Source organism: Coregonus lavaretus, assembly GCF_964263955.1.
Source record: "Coregonus lavaretus genome assembly, chromosome: 18".
NCBI lineage: Eukaryota > Metazoa > Chordata > Actinopteri > Salmoniformes > Salmonidae > Coregonus > Coregonus lavaretus.
In genome coordinates this window covers 1,890,414-1,910,179 of record NC_140005.1, presented here as the reverse complement: position 1 = coordinate 1,910,179, position 19,766 = coordinate 1,890,414, and the positions used below count along the sequence as shown (strand labels likewise).

The following is a 19,766-nucleotide window of genomic DNA, read 5'->3' as shown; positions in this document are numbered from 1 at the left end:
TTTGAGATGCACCCTACTGTACTGTAGGGCCCAGCTCAGTTCAACCCTACCTGCTCAACACCCTACCTGCTCAACCCTACCTGCTCCAAGCTGTATTTACTCAGCAGAAAGCAACGTTACCCTGTGGTCAAATCAAGGACAGCCCCTGGCTGTGGTCAAGTGAAATAGTTTCGGGGTATTGGAGTTCCTGTCCAGGGGGGTTACTGTAGATGCTTGTAAGTTTCAAAATAAATGTTTTATCCCCAAAAATATTTAACCTTTATTTATACTGGTAAGTCAATTAAGAACAAATTAGTATTTTATGACGACCTGTTCATGTGTGGTTGAAAACATGCAGGTAGATGCTGCATAAAACATTGCTAAGCCAGGTTGGATCTTGGCTGTCGGAGCGCAAATAATAAAATAGGCTTTGTACCGAAGACAAAAGGTTACTTCACTTTTTTAAGAGGTTTTCTGTGAAAGTGTTGTTTTGACGTCCAACTACACAGCTTCTGTTGAAAAGTTACTCAAAAGGATTTAGGAGTTCATAGTTCATACAAATACAAATTATAAACATATACTTCGTCATTTTACACTTGGCTGACAGTCAAACAGACTCTGTGTCTGGTTCAACAATAAAATGAAGAACTGAAAAAAACTTAGTATCAGTGATACACAACTGGGAATAATAACAACACTAATGTCCACCAGGGTTGGGGTCAATACCATTTAAATTCAAAGCAAGTTCAGGAAGTACACTGAAATTTGGAATTTGGTTTACTTTCTGATTTGACCGGTACTGCTATGGAATCGACCCTGATGCACACAGCCAAGTTCTTCAGACTACAGCCACTCTTTTCTGTATCTCCCACTCCTTTTCCTCCCTCCTCCTCCTCCTCCTCCTCCTCCTCCTCCTCCTCCTCCTCCTCCTCCTTCCTCCACTCCTCCCCCTCCTCCTCCTCCTCCTCCTCCTCCTCCCCCTCCCACTCCTCCTCCTCCTCCCCCTCCCACTCCTCCTCCTCCTCCTCCTCCTTCTCCCCCCTCCTCCTCCTCCTCCTCCTCCCCCTCCCCACTCCTCCTCCTCCTCCTCCTTCTCCCGCTCTCCTCCTCCTCCTCCTCCTCCTCCCACTCCTCCTCCTCCTCCTCCTCCTCCTCCTTCTCCCGCTCCTCCTCCTCCTCCTCCTCCCCCTCCACTCCTCCTCCTCCTCCCCCTCCTCCTCCTCCTCCTCCTCCTCCTCCTCCTCCTCCTTCTCCCGCTCCTCCTCCTCCTCCTCCTCCTCCTCCCACTCCTCCTCCTCCTCCTCCTCCTCCCACTCCTCCTCCTCCTCCTCCTCCTCCTTCTCCCGCTCCTCCTCTCCCACTCCTCCTCCTCCTCCCCCTCCACTCCTCCTCCTCCTCCTTCTCCTCCTCCTCCTCCTCCTCCTCCTCCCCCTCCTCCCGCTCCTCCTCCTCCTCCTCCTCCTCCTCCCCCTCCCACTCCTCCTCCTCCTCCTTCTCCTCCTCCTCCACCTCCTCCTCCTCCTCCCCCTCCTCCTCCTCCCGCTCCTCCCTCCTCCTCCTCCTCCTCCTCCTCCTCCTCCTTCAGACTGACCACTGAGCGTCAGAGGCAGCAGTACCTCCTGCACTCTGTGGCGTGTGTTGGCACTGAGGTCCACCTGGCAGCCTGCCCCATGGAGTTCAACAAGGGTAATTATGGAAGGAGATTAGACTCAGAATTGTGTAAATATATCGAACATACCCTACAAATAAGCACCATGATCAGACCATATTTCTGAGCTATGTTGAATATATTCATGGATCCTGGTTCATATTTGTGAGTTATGTTCTGTGTATTTACAGTACCAGTCAAAAGTTTGTATACACCTACTCATTCAAGGGTTTTTCTTTATTTTTACTATTTTCTATATTGTAGAATAATAGTGAAGACATCAAAACTATGAAATAACACATATGGAATCATCTAGTAACCAAAAAAGCATTAAACAAATCAACATATATTTTATATTAATAATAGCACGGTTTGCCTTGATGACAGTTTTGCACACTCTTGGCATTCTCTCAACCAGCTTCACCTGGAATGCTTTTCCAAAAGTCTTGAAGGAGTTCCCACATATGCTGAGCACTTGTTGCCTGCTTATCCTTCACTCTGCGGTCCGACTCATCCCAAGCCATCTCAATTGGGTTGAGGTCGGGGGATTGTGGAGGCCAGGTCATCTGATGCAGCACTCCATCAACTCTCCTTCTTGGTCAAATAGCCCTTACACAGCCTGGAGGTGTGTTGGGTCATTGTCCTGTTGAAAAACAAATGATAGTCCCACTATATCCAAACCAGATGGGATGGCATATCACTGCAGAATGCTGTGGTAGCCATGCTGGTTAAGTGTGCCTTGAATTCTAAATAAATCACAGACAGTGTCACCAGTAAAGCACCCCCACACCATAACACCTCCTCCTCCATACTTTGCGGTGGGAAATACACATGCGGAGATCATCCGTTCACCCACACCGCATCTCACAAAGACACAGCGGTTGAAACAAAAATCTCAAATTTGGACTCCAGACCAAAGGACACATTTCCACTAGTCTAATATTCATTGTTCGTGTTTCTTGCCCAAGCAGGTCTCTTCTCTTATTGGTGTCCTTTAGTAGTGGTTTCTTTGCAGCAATTCGACCATGAAGGCCTGAATCACACAGTCTCCTCTGAACACTTGATGTTGAGTTGTGTCTGTTACTTGAACTCTCTGAAGCATTTATTTGGGCTGCAATTTCTGAGGCTGGTAACTATAATGAACTCATCCTCTGCAGCAGAGGTAACTCTGGGTCTTCCATTCCTGTGGCGGTCCTCATGAAAGCCAGTTTCAACATAGCGCTTAATGGTTTATGCGACTGCACTTGAAGAAACTTTAAAGTTCTTGAAATGTACCGTATTGACTGACCTTCATGTCTTAAGTAATGATGGACTGTCGTTTCTCTTTGCTTATTTGAGCTGTTCTTGACATAATATGGACTTGGTCTTTACCAAATAGGGCTATATTCTGTATACCCCCCCCTACCTTGTCACAACTCAACTGATTGGCTCAAAGAAATTCCACAAATTAACTTTTAAGAAGGCACACCTGTTAATTGAAATGCATTCCAGGTGACTACCTCATTAAGCTGGTTGAGAGAATGCCAAGAGTGTGCAAAGCTGTCATCAAGGCAAAGCGTGGCTATTTGAAGAATCTCAAATATATTTTGTTTAACACTTTTTTGGTTACTACATGATTCCATATGTGTTATTTCATAGTTTATGTCTTCACTATTATTCTACAATGTAAAAAATTGTAAAAATAAAGAAAAACCCTTGAATGAGTAGGTGTGTCCAAACTTTTGACTGTAGTGTCTGTATATGAGTCTAATCTGCCTCCATAGGTAATGCCACAGGGTCCTGTAAGGGCGGCATGCCAGCCGTGGTCAGCTGTGTCCCTGGACCACAGTACGTACAGAACAAACGCACTGAAGAAGAAGAAACTGAAAACCACGGTAAAGTACCTGTGTGTGTGTGTGTGTGTGTGTGTGTGTGTGTGTGTGTGCGTGTGCGTGTGCGTGTGTGTGTGTGTGTGTGTGTTTGCGCGTGCATTTGTATCTCATTGGAATAGACTTGAAGCTTCAACTAGAGTTTCTGATTATTGTATCTCCATCCCCCCGTGTCTCCTCCCCTCCCCTCCCCTGTGTCTCCTCCCCTCCCCTCCCTGTGTCTCCTCCCCTCCCCTCCCCGTGTCTCCTCCCCTCCCTGTGTCCCCTCCCCTCCCCCGTGTCTCCTCCCCTCCCCTCCCCTGTGTCTCCTCCCCTCCCCTGTATCTCCTCCCCTCCCCCTGTGTCCCCTCCCCTCCCCTGTGTCCCCTCCCCTGTGTCTCCTCCCCTCCCCTGTGTCCCCCTCCCCTGTGTCTCCCTCCCCTCCCCTCCCATCCCCTCCCATGTGTCCCCCTCCCCTGTGTCCCCTCCCCTGTGTCTCCCCCCCTCCCCTCCCTGTATCTCCTCCCCTACCCTGTGACTCCTCCCCTCCCCTGTGTCCCCTCCCCTCCCCTGTATCTCCTCCCCTCCCCTGTGTCCCCTCCCCTGTGTCTCCTCCCCTCCCCTGTGTCCCCTCCCCTCCCCTGTGTCTCCTCCCCTCCCCTGTGTCCCCTCCCCTCCCCTGTCTCCTCCCCTCCCCGTGTCCCCTCCCCTCCCCTTTGTCTCCTCCCCTCCCTGTGTCCCCTCCCCTTTGTCTCCTCCCCTCCCCTGTGTCCCCTCCCCTCCCCTGTGTCTCCTCCCCTCCCCTGTGTCCCCTCCCCTTTGTCTCCTCCCCTCCCCTGTGTCCCATCCCCTCCCCTCCCCTGTATCTCCTCCCTCCCCTGTGTCCCCTCCCCTCCCCTGTGTCCCTCCCCTGTGTCTCCTCCCCTCCCTGTGTCTCCTCCCCTCCCCTGTGTCTCCTCCCCTCCCCTGTGTCTCCTCCCCTCCCCTGTGTCTCCTCCCCTCTCCTCCCCTCCCCTGTGTCTCCTCCCCTCCCCTGTGTCTCCTCCCCTCCCCTCTGCTCTCCTCCCCTCTCCTCTCCTCTCCTCTCTCCTCTCATCAGAGTACGGTGAGGCTGAAGGGTGGTGCCAAGCTGGGTGAGGGCAGAGTGGAGGTGCTGAGGAACAATGAGTGGGGCACAGTGTGTGACGACCGTTGGACCCTGCTGTCAGCCAGCGTGGTGTGCAGGGAGCTGGGCTTCGGATCCGCCAAGGAGGCCCTGACTGGGGCTCGCATGGGACAAGGTGAGGACTGAGCACTGTGGTTTAGTCTTATAAGTGTGGAGGAGGTGAAAGTTGGGGAGGAGCAGGTAGCGGACTAGTGGCTATTCATGTATATATTAGTGATGTAAATGCCTTGAGGTGTTTGGACCACAACACATTATTACACCACTACATATCTACAATACAACACATTATTACACCACTACATATCTACAATACAACACATTATTACACCACTACATATCTACAATACAACACATTATTACACCACTACATATCTACAATACAACACATTATTACACCACTACTCTACCACTACATATCTACAATACAACACATTATTACACCACTACATATTTACAATACAACACATTATTACACCACTACATATCTACAATACAACACATTATTACACCACTACATATCTACAATACAACACATTATTACACCACTACATATCTACAATACAACACATTATTACACCACTACATATCTACAATACAACACATTATTACACCACTACATATCTACAATACAACACATTATTACACCACTACATATCTACAATACAACACATTATTACACCACTACATATCTACAATACAACACATTATTACACCACTACATATCTACAATACAACACATTATTACACCACTACATATCTACAATACAACACATTATTACACCACTACATATCTACAATACAACACATTATTACACCACTACATATCTACAATACAACACATTATTACACCACTACATATCTACAATACAACACATTATTACACCACTACATATCTACAATACAACACATTATTACACCACTACATATCTACAATACAACACATTATTACACCACTACATATCTACAATACAACACATTATTACACCACTACATATCTACAATACAACACATTATTACACCACTACATATCTACAATACAACACATTATTACACCACTACTCTACCACTACATATCTACAATACAACACATTATTACACCACTACATATCTACAATACAACACATTATTACACCACTACATATCTACAATACAACACATTATTACACCACTACATATCTACAATACAACACATTATTACACCACTACATATCTACAATACAACACATTATTACACCACTACATATCTACAATACAACACATTATTACACCACTACATATCTACAATACAACACATTATTACACCACTACATATCTACAATACAACACATTATTACACCACTACTCTACCACTACATATCTACAATACAACACATTATTACACCACTACATATCTACAATACAACACATTATTACACCACTACATATCTACAATACAACACATTATTACACCACTACATATCTACAATACAACACATCATTACACCACTACATATCTACAATACAACACATCATTACACCACTACATATCTACAATACAACACATTATTACACCACTACATATCTACAATACAACACATTATTACACCACTACATATCTACAATACAACACATTATTACACCACTACATATCTACAATACAACACATTATTACACCACTACATATCTACAATACAACACATTATTACACTCAATCAATCAATCAATCAATTTTATTTTATATAGCCCTTCTTACATCAGCTAATATCTCGAAGTGCTGTACAGAAACCCAGCCTAAAACCCCAAACAGCTAGTAATGCAGGTGTAGAAGCACGGTGGCTAGGAAAAACTCCCTAGAAAGGCGAAAACCTAGGAAGAAACCTAGAGAGGAACCAGGCTATGAGGGGTGGCCAGTCCTCTTCTGGCTGTGCCGGGTGAAGATTATAACAGAACCATGCCAAGATGTTCAAAAATGTTCATAAGTGACAAGCATGGTCAAATAATAATCAGGAATAAATCTCAGTTGGCTTTTCATAGCCGATCATTAAGAGTTGAAAACAGCAGGTCTGGGACAGGTAGGGGTTCCATAACCGCAGGCAGAACAGTTGAAACTGGAATAGCAGCAAGGCCAGGCGGACTGGGGACAGCAAGGAGTCACCACGGCCGGTAGTCCCGACGTATGGTCCTAGGGCTCAGGTCTCTCAGTTGGCTTTTCATAGCCGATCATTAAGAGTTGAAAACAGCAGGTCTGGGACAGGTAGGGGTTTCGTAACCGCAGGCAGAACAGTTGAAACTGGAATAGCAGCAAGGCCAGGCGGACTGGGGACAGCAAGGTGTCATCATGCCCGGTAGTCCTGACGTATGGTCCTAGGGCTCAGGTTCTCAGAGAGAAAGAGAGAACGAGAGAATTAGAGAGAGCATACTTAAATTCACACAGGACACTGGATAAGACAGGAGAAGTACTCCAGGTATAACCAACTAACCCCAGCCCCCCGACACATAAACTACTGCAGCATAAATACTGGAGGCTGAGACAGGAGCGGTCCGGAGACACTGTGGCCCCATCCGAAGAAACCCCCGGACAGGGCCAAACAGGAAGGATATAACCCCACCCACTCTGCCAAAGCACAGCCCCCGCACCACTAGAGGGATATCCTCAACCACCAACTTACAATCCTGAGACAAGGCCGAGTATAGCCCACAGAGGTCTCCACCACAGCACAAACCAAGGGGGGGCGCCAACCCAGACAGGAAGATCACGTCAGTAACTCAACCCACTCAAGTGACGCACCCCTCCCAGGGACGGCATGAAAGAGCACCAGCAAGCCAGTGACTCAGCCCCTGCAACAGGGTTAGAGGCAGAGAACCCCAGTGGAGAGGGGAACCGGCCTGGCAGAGACAGCAAGGGCTGTTCGTTGCTCCAGAGCCTTTCCGTTCACCTTCACACTCCTGGGCCAGACTACACTCAATCATATGACCTACTGAAGAGATAAGTCTTCAGTAAAGACTTAAAGGTTGAGACCGAGTCTGCGTCTCTCACATGGGTAGGCAGACTGTTCCATAAAAATGGAGATCTATAGGAGAAAGCCCTGCCTCCCGCTGTTTGCTTAGAAATTCTAGGGACAATTAGGAGGCCTGCGTCTTGTGACCGTAGCGTACGTATTGGTATGTACGGCAGGACCAACTCGGAAAGATAGGTAGGAGCAAGCCCATGTAACGCTTTATAGGTTAACAGTAAAACCTTGAAATCAGCCCTTGCCTTAACAGGAAGCCAGTGTAGGGAAGCTAGCACTGGAGTAATATGATCAAATTTCTTGGTTCTAGTCAGGATTCTAGCAGCCGTATTTAGCACTAACTGAAGTTTATTTAGTGCTTTATCCGGGTAGCCGGAAAATAGAGCATTGCAGTAGTCTAACCTAGAAGTAACAAATGCATGGATTAATTTTTCTGCATCATTTTTGGACAGAAAATTTCTGATTTTTGCAATGTTACGTAGATGGAAAAAAGCTGTCCTTGAAACAGTCTTGATATGTTCGTCAAAAGAGAGATCAGGGTCAAGAGTAACGCCGAGGTCCTTCACAGTTTTATTTGAGACGACTTTACAACCATCAAGATGAATTGTCAGATTTAACAGAAGATCTCTTTGTTTCTTGGGACCTAGAACAAGCATCTCTGTTTTGTCCGAGTTTAAAAGTAAAAAGTTTTCAGCCATCCACTTCCTTATGTCTGAAACACAGGCTTCTAGCGAGGGCAATTTTGGGGCTTCACCATGTTTCATTGAAATGTACAGCTGTGTGTCATCCGCATAGCAGTGAAAGTTAACATTATGTTTTCGAATAACATCCCCAAGAGGTAAAATATATAGTGAAAACAATAGTGGTCCTAAAATACAATACAATACAATACAACACATTATTACACCACTACATATCTACAATACAACACATTATTACACCACTACATATCTACAATACAACACATTATTACACCACTACATATCTACAATACAACACATAATTACACCACTACATATCTACAATACAACACATTATTACACCACTACATATCTACAATACAACACATTATTACACCACTACATATCTACAATACAACACATTATTACACCACTACATATCTACAATACAATACATTATTACACCACTACATATCTACAATACAACACATTATTACACCACTACATATCTACAATACAACACATTATTACACCACTACATATCTACAATACAACACATTATTACACCACTACATATCTACAATACAACACATTATTACACCACTACATATCTACAATACAACACATTATTACACCACTACATATCTACAATACAACACATTATTACACCACTACATATCTACAATACAACACATTATTACACCACTACATATCTACAATACAACACATTATTACACCACTACATATCTACAATACAACACATTATTACACCACTACATATCTACAATACAACACATTATTACACCACTACATATCTACAATACAACACATTATTACACCACTACATATCTACAATACAACACATTATTACACCACTACATATCTACAATACAACACATTATTACACCACTACATATCTACAATACAACACATTATTACACCACTACATATCTACAATACAACACATTATTACACCACTACATATCTACAATACAACACATTATTACACCACTACATATCTACAATACAATACATTATTACACCACTACATATCTACAATACAACACATTATTACACCACTACATATCTACAATACAACACATTATTACACCACTACATATCTACAATACAACACATTATTACACCACTACATATCTACAATACAACACATTATTACACCACTACATATCTACAATACAACACATTATTACACCACTACATATCTACAATACAACACATAATTACACCACTACATATCTACAATACAACACATTATTACACCACTACATATCTACAATACAACACATTATTACACCACTACATATCTACAATACAACACATTATTACACCACTACATATCTACAATACAACACATTATTACACCACTACATATCTACAATACAACACATTATTACACCACTACATATCTACAATACAACACATAATTACACCACTACATATCTACAATACAACACATTATTACACCACTACATATCTACAATACAACACATTATTACACCACTACATATCTACAATACAACACATTATTACACCACTACATATCTACAATACAATACATTATTACACCACTACATATCTACAATACAACACATTATTACACCACTACATATCTACAATACAACACATTATTACACCACTACATATCTACAATACAACACATTATTACACCACTACATATCTACAATACAACACATAATTACACCACTACATATCTACAATACAACACATTATTACACCACTACATATCTACAATACAACACATTATTACACCACTACATATCTACAATACAACACATTATTACACCACTACATATCTACAATACAATACATTATTACACCACTACATATCTACAATACAACACATTATTACACCACTACATATCTACAATACAACACATTATTACACCACTACATATCTACAATACAACACATTATTACACCACTACATATCTACAATACAACACATTATTACACCACTACATATCTACAATACAACACATTATTACACCACTACATATCTACAATACAACACATTATTACACCACTACATATCTACAATACAACACATTATTACACCACTACATATCTACAATACAACACATTATTACACCACTACATATCTACAAAACAGCCCCCACAATCTTCTTATTATCAATTTCTTTCAGCCAATCATCAGTCATTTGTGTAAGTGGCGTACATGTTGAATGTCAATGGTTTTAAGTCAACTTTAACTGTGTCAGTCCTGCCTTAGTAAAATACAGACCTGCCTTTAAATTCTATAGTATTCAATCAATCAATCAAATTATATTTATAAAGCCCTTTTTACATCAGCAGATGTCACAAAGTGCTATACAGAAACCCAGCCTAAAACCCCAAACAGCAGCAATGCAGATGTAGAAGCACGGGGGCTAGGAAAAACTCCCTAGAAAGGCAGAAACCTAGGAAGAAACCTAGAGAGGAACCAGGCTCTGAGGGGTGGCCAGTCCTCTTCTGGCTGTACTGGGTAGAGAGGAACCAGGCTCTGAGGGGTGACCAGTCCTCTACTGGCTGTACTGGGTAGACCAGAGGAACCAGGCTCTGAGGGGTGGCCAGTCCTCTTCTGGCTGTACTGGGTAGAGAGGAACCAGGCTCTGAGGGGTGGCCAGTCCCCTTCTGGCTGTACTGGGTAGAGAGGAACCAGGCTCTGAGGGGTGGCCAGTCCCCTTCTGGCTGTGAAGGGTGGAGATTATAACAGTACATGGCCATTAAGGCCAGATTTTTCTCCAAGATGTTCAAACGTTCATAGATGACCAGCAGGGTCAAATAATAATCACAGTGGTTGTAGAGGTTGCAACAGGTCAGTACATCAGGAATAACCGTCACTTTGCTTTTCATAGCCGGTGCGGTAGAGAGAGAGAGTTGAAAACAGCAGGTCTGGGACAAGGTAGCACGTCCGGTGAACAGGTCAGGGTTCCATAGCCGCAGGCAGAAGAGTGGAAACTGGAGCAGCAGCACGACCAGGTGGACTGGGGACAGCCAGGAGTCATCAGGCCAGGTAGTCCTGAGGCATGGTCCTAGGGCTCAGGTCCTCCGGGAGGGGAGGGAGAGAGAGAGAATTAGAGGGAGCATACTTAAATTCACACCGGACACCAGATAAGACAGGAGAATAACACCAGATATAACAGACTGACCCTAGCCCCCCCCCCGGCACATAGACTATTACAGCATAGATACTGGAGACTGAGATTCTGCGTCACAGACAGACCTGCCTTTAGAGTCTATAGTATTCTGAGTCAGGGTCTCAGGCAGTAGCCTAGCTATCCATCACCAGTGGTCTGTGACCTGTTACACCATCTCTGAGGTCATGACCCCTAGACCACCAGCCCTGTAGCTCAGAACGGAACATTCCTAGTATGGTTCAGTGTCTGGAGGGACCGTGCAGAACACACACAGCCACTGATTACATCAAATTAAGGATTTGAAACTTGATTTTTGGAATCATCTCATAGTTTCCAAATGGAAAGTCGTTAAGTTGTCATCTGGTTTAAACAGGTACCAGTCTCTGGTGACAGACTACAGTATTATACCAGTCTCTGGTGACAGACTACAGTATTATACCAGTCTCTGGTGACAGACTACAGTATTATACCAGTCTCTGGTGACAGACTACAGTATTATACCAGTCTCTGGTGACAGACTACAGTATTATACCAGTCTCTGGTGACAGACTACAGTATTATACCAGTCTCTGGTGACAGACTACAGTATTATACCAGTCTCTGGTGACAGACTACGGTATTATACCAGTCTCTGGTGACAGACTGCAGTATTATACCAGTCTCTGGTGACAGACTACAGTATTATACCAGTCTCTGGTGACAGACTACGGTATTATACCAGTCTCTGGTGACAGACTACAGTATTATACCAGTCTCTGGTGACAGACTGCAGTATTATACCAGTCTCTGGTGACAGACTACAGTATTATACCAGTCTCTGGTGACAGACTACGGTATTATACCAGTCTCTGGTGACAGACTACAGTATTATACCAGTCTCTGGTGACAGACTACGGTATTATACCAGTCTCTGGTGACAGACTACGGTATTATACCAGTCTCTGGTGACAGACTACAGTATTATACCAGTCTCTGGTGACAGACTACAGTATTATACCAGTCTCTGGTGACAGACTACAGTATTATACCAGTCTCTGGACAGACTACAGTATTATACCAGTCTCTGGTGACAGACTACAGTATTATACCAGTCTCTGGTGACAGACTACAGTATTATACCAGTCTCTGGTGACAGACTACAGTATTATACCAGTCTCTGGTGACAGACTACGGTATTATACCAGTCTCTGGTGACAGACTACAGTATTATACCAGTCTCTGGTGACAGACTACAGTATTATACCAGTCTCTGGTGACAGACTACAGTATTATACCAGTCTCTGGTGACAGACTACAGTATTATACCAGTCTCTGGTGACAGACTACAGTATTATACCAGTCTCTGGTGACAGACTACGGTATTATACCAGTCTCTGGTGACAGACTACAGTATTATACCAGTCTCTGGTGACAGACTACAGTATTATACCAGTCTCTGGTGACAGACTACAGTATTATACCAGTCTCTGGTGACATACTACAGTATTATACCAGTCTCTGGTGACAGACTACAGTATTATACCAGTCTCTGGTGACAGACTACAGTATTATACCAGTCTCTGGTGACAGACTACAGTATTATACCAGTCTCTGGTGACAGACTACAGTATTATACCAGTCTCTGGTGACAGACTACAGTATTATACCAGTCTCTGGTGACAGACTACAGTATTATACCAGTCTCTGGTGACAGACTACAGTATTATACCAGTCTCTGGTGACAGACTACGGTATTATACCAGTCTCTGGTGACAGACTACGGTATTATACCAGTCTCTGGACAGACTACAGTATTATACCAGTCTCTGGTGACAGACTACAGTATTATACCAGTCTCTGGTGACAGACTACAGTATTATACCAGTCTCTGGACAGACTACAGTATTATACCAGTCTCTGGTGACAGACTACAGTATTATACCAGTCTCTGGTGACAGACTACAGTATTATACCAGTCTCTGGACAGACTACAGTATTATACCAGTCTCTGGTGACAGACTACAGTATTATACCAGTCTCTGGTGACAGACTACGGTATTATACCAGTCTCTGGTGACAGACTACGGTATTATACCAGTCTCTGGTGACAGACTACAGTATTATACCAGTCTCTGGTGACAGACTACAGTATTATACCAGTCTCTGGTGACAGACTACAGTATTATACCAGTCTCTGGTGACAGACTACAGTATTATACCAGTCTCTGGTGACAGACTACGGTATTATACCAGTTCTGGTGACAGACTACAGTATTATACCAGTCTCTGGTGACAGACTACGGTATTATACCAGTCTCTGGTGACAGACTACGGTATTATACCAGTCTCTGGTGACAGACTACAGTATTATACCAGTCTCTGGTGACAGACTACAGTATTATACCAGTCTCTGGTGACAGACTACGGTATTATACCAGTCTCTGGTGACAGACTACAGTATTATACCAGTCTCTGGTGACAGACTACGGTATTATACCAGTCTCTGGTGACAGACTACAGTATTATACCAGTCTCTGGTGAAAGACTACGGTATTATACCAGTCTCTGGTGACAGACTACAGTATTATACCAGTCTCTGGTGACAGACTGCAGTATTATACCAGTCTCTGGTGACAGACTACGGTATTATACCAGTCTCTGGTGACAGACTACAGTATTATACCAGTCTCTGGTGACAGACTACAGTATTATACCAGTCTCTGGTGACAGACTACAGTATTATACCAGTCTCTGGTGACAGACTGCAGTATTATACCAGTCTCTGGTGACAGACTACAGTATTATACCAGTCTCTGGTGACAGACTACGGTATTATACCAGTCTCTGGTGACAGACTACGGTATTATACCAGTCTCTGGTGACAGACTACGGTATTATACCAGTCTCTGGTGACAGACTACGGTATTATACCAGTCTCTGGTGACAGACTACGGTATTATACCAGTCTCTGGTGACAGACTACAGTATTCTACCATTCTCTGGTGACAGACTACGGTATTATACCAGTCTCTGGTGACAGACTACGGTATTATACCAGTCTCTGGTGACAGACTACAGTATTATACCAGTCTCTGGTGACAGACTACAGTATTATACCAGTCTCTGGTGACAGACTACAGTATTATACCAGTCTCTGGTGACAGACTACAGTATTATACCAGTCTCTGGTGACAGACTACAGTATTATACCAGTCTCTGGTGACAGACTACGGTATTATACCAGTCTCTGGTGACAGACTACGGTATTATACCAGTCTCTGGTGACAGACTACAGTATTATACCAGTCTCTGGTGACAGACTACAGTATTATACCAGTCTCTGGTGACAGACTACAGTATTATACCAGTCTCTGGTGACAGACTACGGTATTATACCAGTCTCTGGTGACAGACTACAGTATTATACCAGTCTCTGGTGACAGACTACAGTATTATACCAGTCTCTGGTGACAGACTACAGTATTATACCAGTCTCTGGACAGACTACAGTATTATACCAGTCTCTGGTGACAGACTACAGTATTATACCAGTCTCTGGTGACAGACTACAGTATTATACCAGTCTCTGGTGACAGACTACAGTATTATACCAGTCTCTGGACAGACTACAGTATTATACCAGTCTCTGGACAGACTACAGTATTATACCAGTCTCTGGTGACAGACTACAGTATTATACCAGTCTCTGGTGACAGACTACAGTATTATACCAGTCTCTGGTGACAGACTACAGTATTATACCAGTCTCTGGTGACAGACTACAGTATTATACCAGTCTCTGGTGACAGACTACGGTATTATACCAGTCTCTGGTGACAGACTACAGTATTATACCAGTCTCTGGTGACAGACTACAGTATTATACCAGTCTCTGGTGACAGACTACAGTATTATACCAGTCTCTGGTGACAGACTACAGTATTATACCAGTCTCTGGTGACAGACTACGGTATTATACCAGTCTCTGGTGACAGACTACGGTATTATACCAGTCTCTGGTGACAGACTACAGTATTATACCAGTCTCTGGTGACAGACTACAGTATTATACCAGTCTCTGGTGACAGACTACAGTATTATACCAGTCTCTGGTGACAGACTACGGTATTATACCAGTCTCTGGTGACAGACTACAGTATTATACCAGTCTCTGGTGACAGACTACAGTATTATACCAGTCTCTGGTGACAGACTACAGTATTATACCAGTCTCTGGACAGACTACAGTATTATACCAGTCTCTGGTGACAGACTACAGTATTATACCAGTCTCTGGACAGACTACAGTATTATACCAGTCTCTGGTGACAGACTACAGTATTATACCAGTCTCTGGTGACAGACTACAGTATTATACCAGTCTCTGGTGACAGACTACAGTATTATACCAGTCTCTGGTGACAGACTACAGTATTATACCAGTCTCTGGTGACAGACTACGGTATTATACCAGTCTCTGGTGACAGACTACAGTATTATACCAGTCTCTGGTGACAGACTACAGTATTATACCAGTCTCTGGTGACAGACTACAGTATTATACCAGTCTCTGGTGACAGACTACAGTATTATACCAGTCTCTGGTGACAGACTACGGTATTATACCAGTCTCTGGTGACAGACTACAGTATTATACCAGTCTCTGGTGACAGACTACGGTATTATACCAGTCTCTGGTGACAGACTACGGTATTATACCAGTCTCTGGTGACAGACTACGGTATTATACCAGTCTCTTGTGACAGACTACAGTATTATACCAGTCTCTGGTGACAGACTACAGTATTATACCAGTCTCTGGTGACAGACTACAGTATTATACCAGTCTCTGGTGACAGACTACAGTATTATACCAGTCTCTGGTGACAGACTACAGTATTATACCAGTCTCTGGTGACAGACTACAGTATTATACCAGTCTCTGGTGACAGACTACAGTATTATACCAGTCTCTGGTGACAGACTACAGTATTATACCAGTCTCTGGTGACAGACTACAGTATTATACCAGTCTCTGGTGACAGACTACAGTATTATACCAGTCTCTGGTGACAGACTACGGTATTATACCAGTCTCTGGTGACAGACTACAGTATTATACCAGTCTCTGGTGACAGACTACAGTATTATACCAGTCTCTGGTGACAGACTACAGTATTATACCAGTCTCTGGTGACAGACTACGGTATTATACCAGTCTCTGGTGACAGACTACGGTATTATACCAGTCTCTGGACAGACTACGGTATTATACCAGTCTCTGGTGACAGACTACAGTATTATACCAGTCTCTGGTGACAGACTACAGTATTATACCAGTCTCTGGACAGACTACAGTATTATACCAGTCTCTGGTGACAGACTACAGTATTATACCAGTCTCTGGTGACAGACTACAGTATTATACCAGTCTCTGGTGACAGACTACAGTATTATACCAGTCTCTGGTGACAGACTACAGTATTATACCAGTCTCTGGTGACAGACTACAGTATTATACCAGTCTCTGGTGACAGACTACAGTATTATACCAGTCTCTGGTGACAGACTACAGTATTATACCAGTCTCTTGTGACAGACTACGGTATTATACCAGTCTCTGGTGACAGACTACAGTATTATACCAGTCTCTGGTGACAGACTACGGTATTATACCAGTCTCTGGACAGACTACAGTATTATACCAGTCTCTGGTGACAGACTACGGTATTATACCAGTCTCTGGTGACAGACTACGGTATTATACCAGTCTCTGGTGACAGACTACAGTATTATACCAGTCTCTGGTGACAGACTACAGTATTATACCAGTCTCTGGTGACAGACTACAGTATTATACCAGTCTCTGGTGACAGACTACGGTATTATACCAGTCTCTGGTGACAGACTACAGTATTATACCAGTCTCTGGACAGACTACAGTATTATACCAGTCTCTGGTGACAGACTACAGTATTATACCAGTCTCTGGTGACAGACTACAGTATTATACCAGTCTCTGGTGACAGACTACGGTATTATACCAGTCTCTGGTGACAGACTACAGTATTATACCAGTCTCTGGTGACAGACTACGGTATTATACCAGTCTCTGGTGACAGACTACAGTATTATACCAGTCTCTGGTGACAGACTACGGTATTATACCAGTCTCTGGACAGACTACAGTATTATACCAGTCTCTGGTGACAGACTACAGTATTATACCAGTCTCTGGTGACAGACTACAGTATTATACCAGTCTCTGGTGACAGACTACAGTATTATACCAGTCTCTGGTGACAGACTACAGTATTATACCAGTCTCTGGTGACAGACTACAGTATTATACCAGTCTCTGGACAGACTACAGTATTATACCAGTCTCTGGTGACAGACTACAGTATTATACCAGTCTCTGGTGACAGACTACAGTATTATACCAGTCTCTGGTGACAGACTACAGTATTATACCAGTCTCTGGACAGACTACAGTATTATACCAGTCTCTGGTGACAGACTACAGTATTATACCAGTCTCTGGTGACAGACTACAGTATTATACCAGTCTCTGGTGACAGACTACAGTATTATACCAGTCTCTGGTGACAGACTACAGTATTATACCAGTCTCTGGTGACAGACTACAGTATTATACCAGTCTTTGGTGACAGACTACAGTATTATACCAGTCTCTGGACAGACTACAGTATTATACCAGTCTCTGGTGACAGACTACAGTATTATACCAGTCTCTGGTGACAGACTACAGTATTATACCAGTCTCTGGACAGACTACAGTATTATACCAGTCTCTGGTGACAGACTACAGTATTATACCAGTCTCTGGACAGACTACAGTATTATACCAGTCTCTGGTGACAGACTACAGTATTATACCAGTCTCTGGTGACAGACTACAGTATTATACCAGTCTCTGGTGACAGACTACAGTATTATACCAGTCTCTGGTGACAGACTACAGTATTATACCAGTCTCTGGTGACAGACTACAGTATTATACCAGTCTCTGGTGACAGACTACAGTATTATACCAGTCTCTGGTGACAGACTACAGTATTATACCAGTCTCTGGTGACAGACTACAGTATTATACCAGTCTCTGGTGACAGACTACAGTATTATACCAGTCTCTGGTGACAGACTACAGTATTATACCAGTCTCTGGTGACAGACTACAGTATTATACCAGTCTCTGGTGACAGACTACAGTATTATACCAGTCTCTGGTGACAGACTACAGTATTATACCAGTCTCTGGTGACAGACTACAGTATTATACCAGTCTCTGGTGACAGACTACGGTATTATACCAGTCTCTGGTGACAGACTACGGTATTATACCAGTCTCTGGTGACAGACTACGGTATTATACCAGTCTCTGGTGACAGACTACAGTATTATACAGACTGTTGACGTTGATGAGCTAACGATGCTACTGTTCGTAGCTTGACATGGTCATTAAGGAGCTGCCTCGTCTTCATGAGTTTATGTTAGAGAAATACATGTTTACTGAAAAACAACTTAGGATGTGGCTCCAAAACCAAACTCATTGACAATGTAGTGAACAGAGTCAAGTGAATAAGGCAGTGTGTGCTGTGGGCTTCTCATTAGGGATTCATGTATGTTAAATACTGATTGTGGAAGTGTGTGTCAGTGTGTGTCAGTGGAGGCTCCTCAGAGGAGGAAGGGGAGGACCATCCTCCTCAGTGAATTTCATAAAAATAAAAATAGTGAACATTAAAAAAGGTATCCTTTTTAGATAAAACTATACTAAATATATTCACATGTCACCAAATAATTGATTAAAACACACTGTTTTGCAGTGAAGGTCTACAGTAGCCTCAACCGCACTGTAGGGTAGCACCATGGTGTACCCGGAGGACAGCTAGCTTCCGTCCTCCTCTGGGTACATTGACTTCAATACAAAACCTAGGAAGCTCGTGGTTCTCACCCGCTTCCATAGACTTACACAGTAGTTATCACAACTTCCAGAGGACGTCCTCCAACCTATCAGAGCTCTTGCAGCATGAACTGACATGTTGTCCACCCAATCAAAGGATCAGAAATTGATTATAGTACTGAAAGCATAAGCTACAGCTAGCTGGCACTGCAGTGCATAAAATGTGGTGAGTAGTTGACTCAAAGAGAGAGAAAGACAAGAATTGAACAGTTTAACAAATTAATTTATTACAAAATTAAGGAGAGAGAGAGAGAGAGAGAGAGCTCTATATTTTGTAGTACATATTCTTTTCACTTTCACTAACTTAGTTAGTGA

At 43.3% G+C, this 19,766-nt stretch overlaps 1 protein-coding gene across 1 annotated transcript in view; it reads left to right on the top strand.

The window, feature by feature from the left end:
* loxl3b (lysyl oxidase-like 3b) overlaps positions 1-19,766 on the top strand; it is a gene marked incomplete at its 5' end in the record, with an annotated part of 93,592 nt that overhangs the window by 31,499 nt on the left and 42,327 nt on the right. Inside the window, 4 exon segments of the mRNA XM_084182356.1 lie at positions 1,565-1,665; positions 3,391-3,467; positions 3,469-3,501; positions 4,574-4,754. Coding sequence (XP_084038482.1) covers positions 1,565-1,665; positions 3,391-3,467; positions 3,469-3,501; positions 4,574-4,754 — 392 coding nt within the window.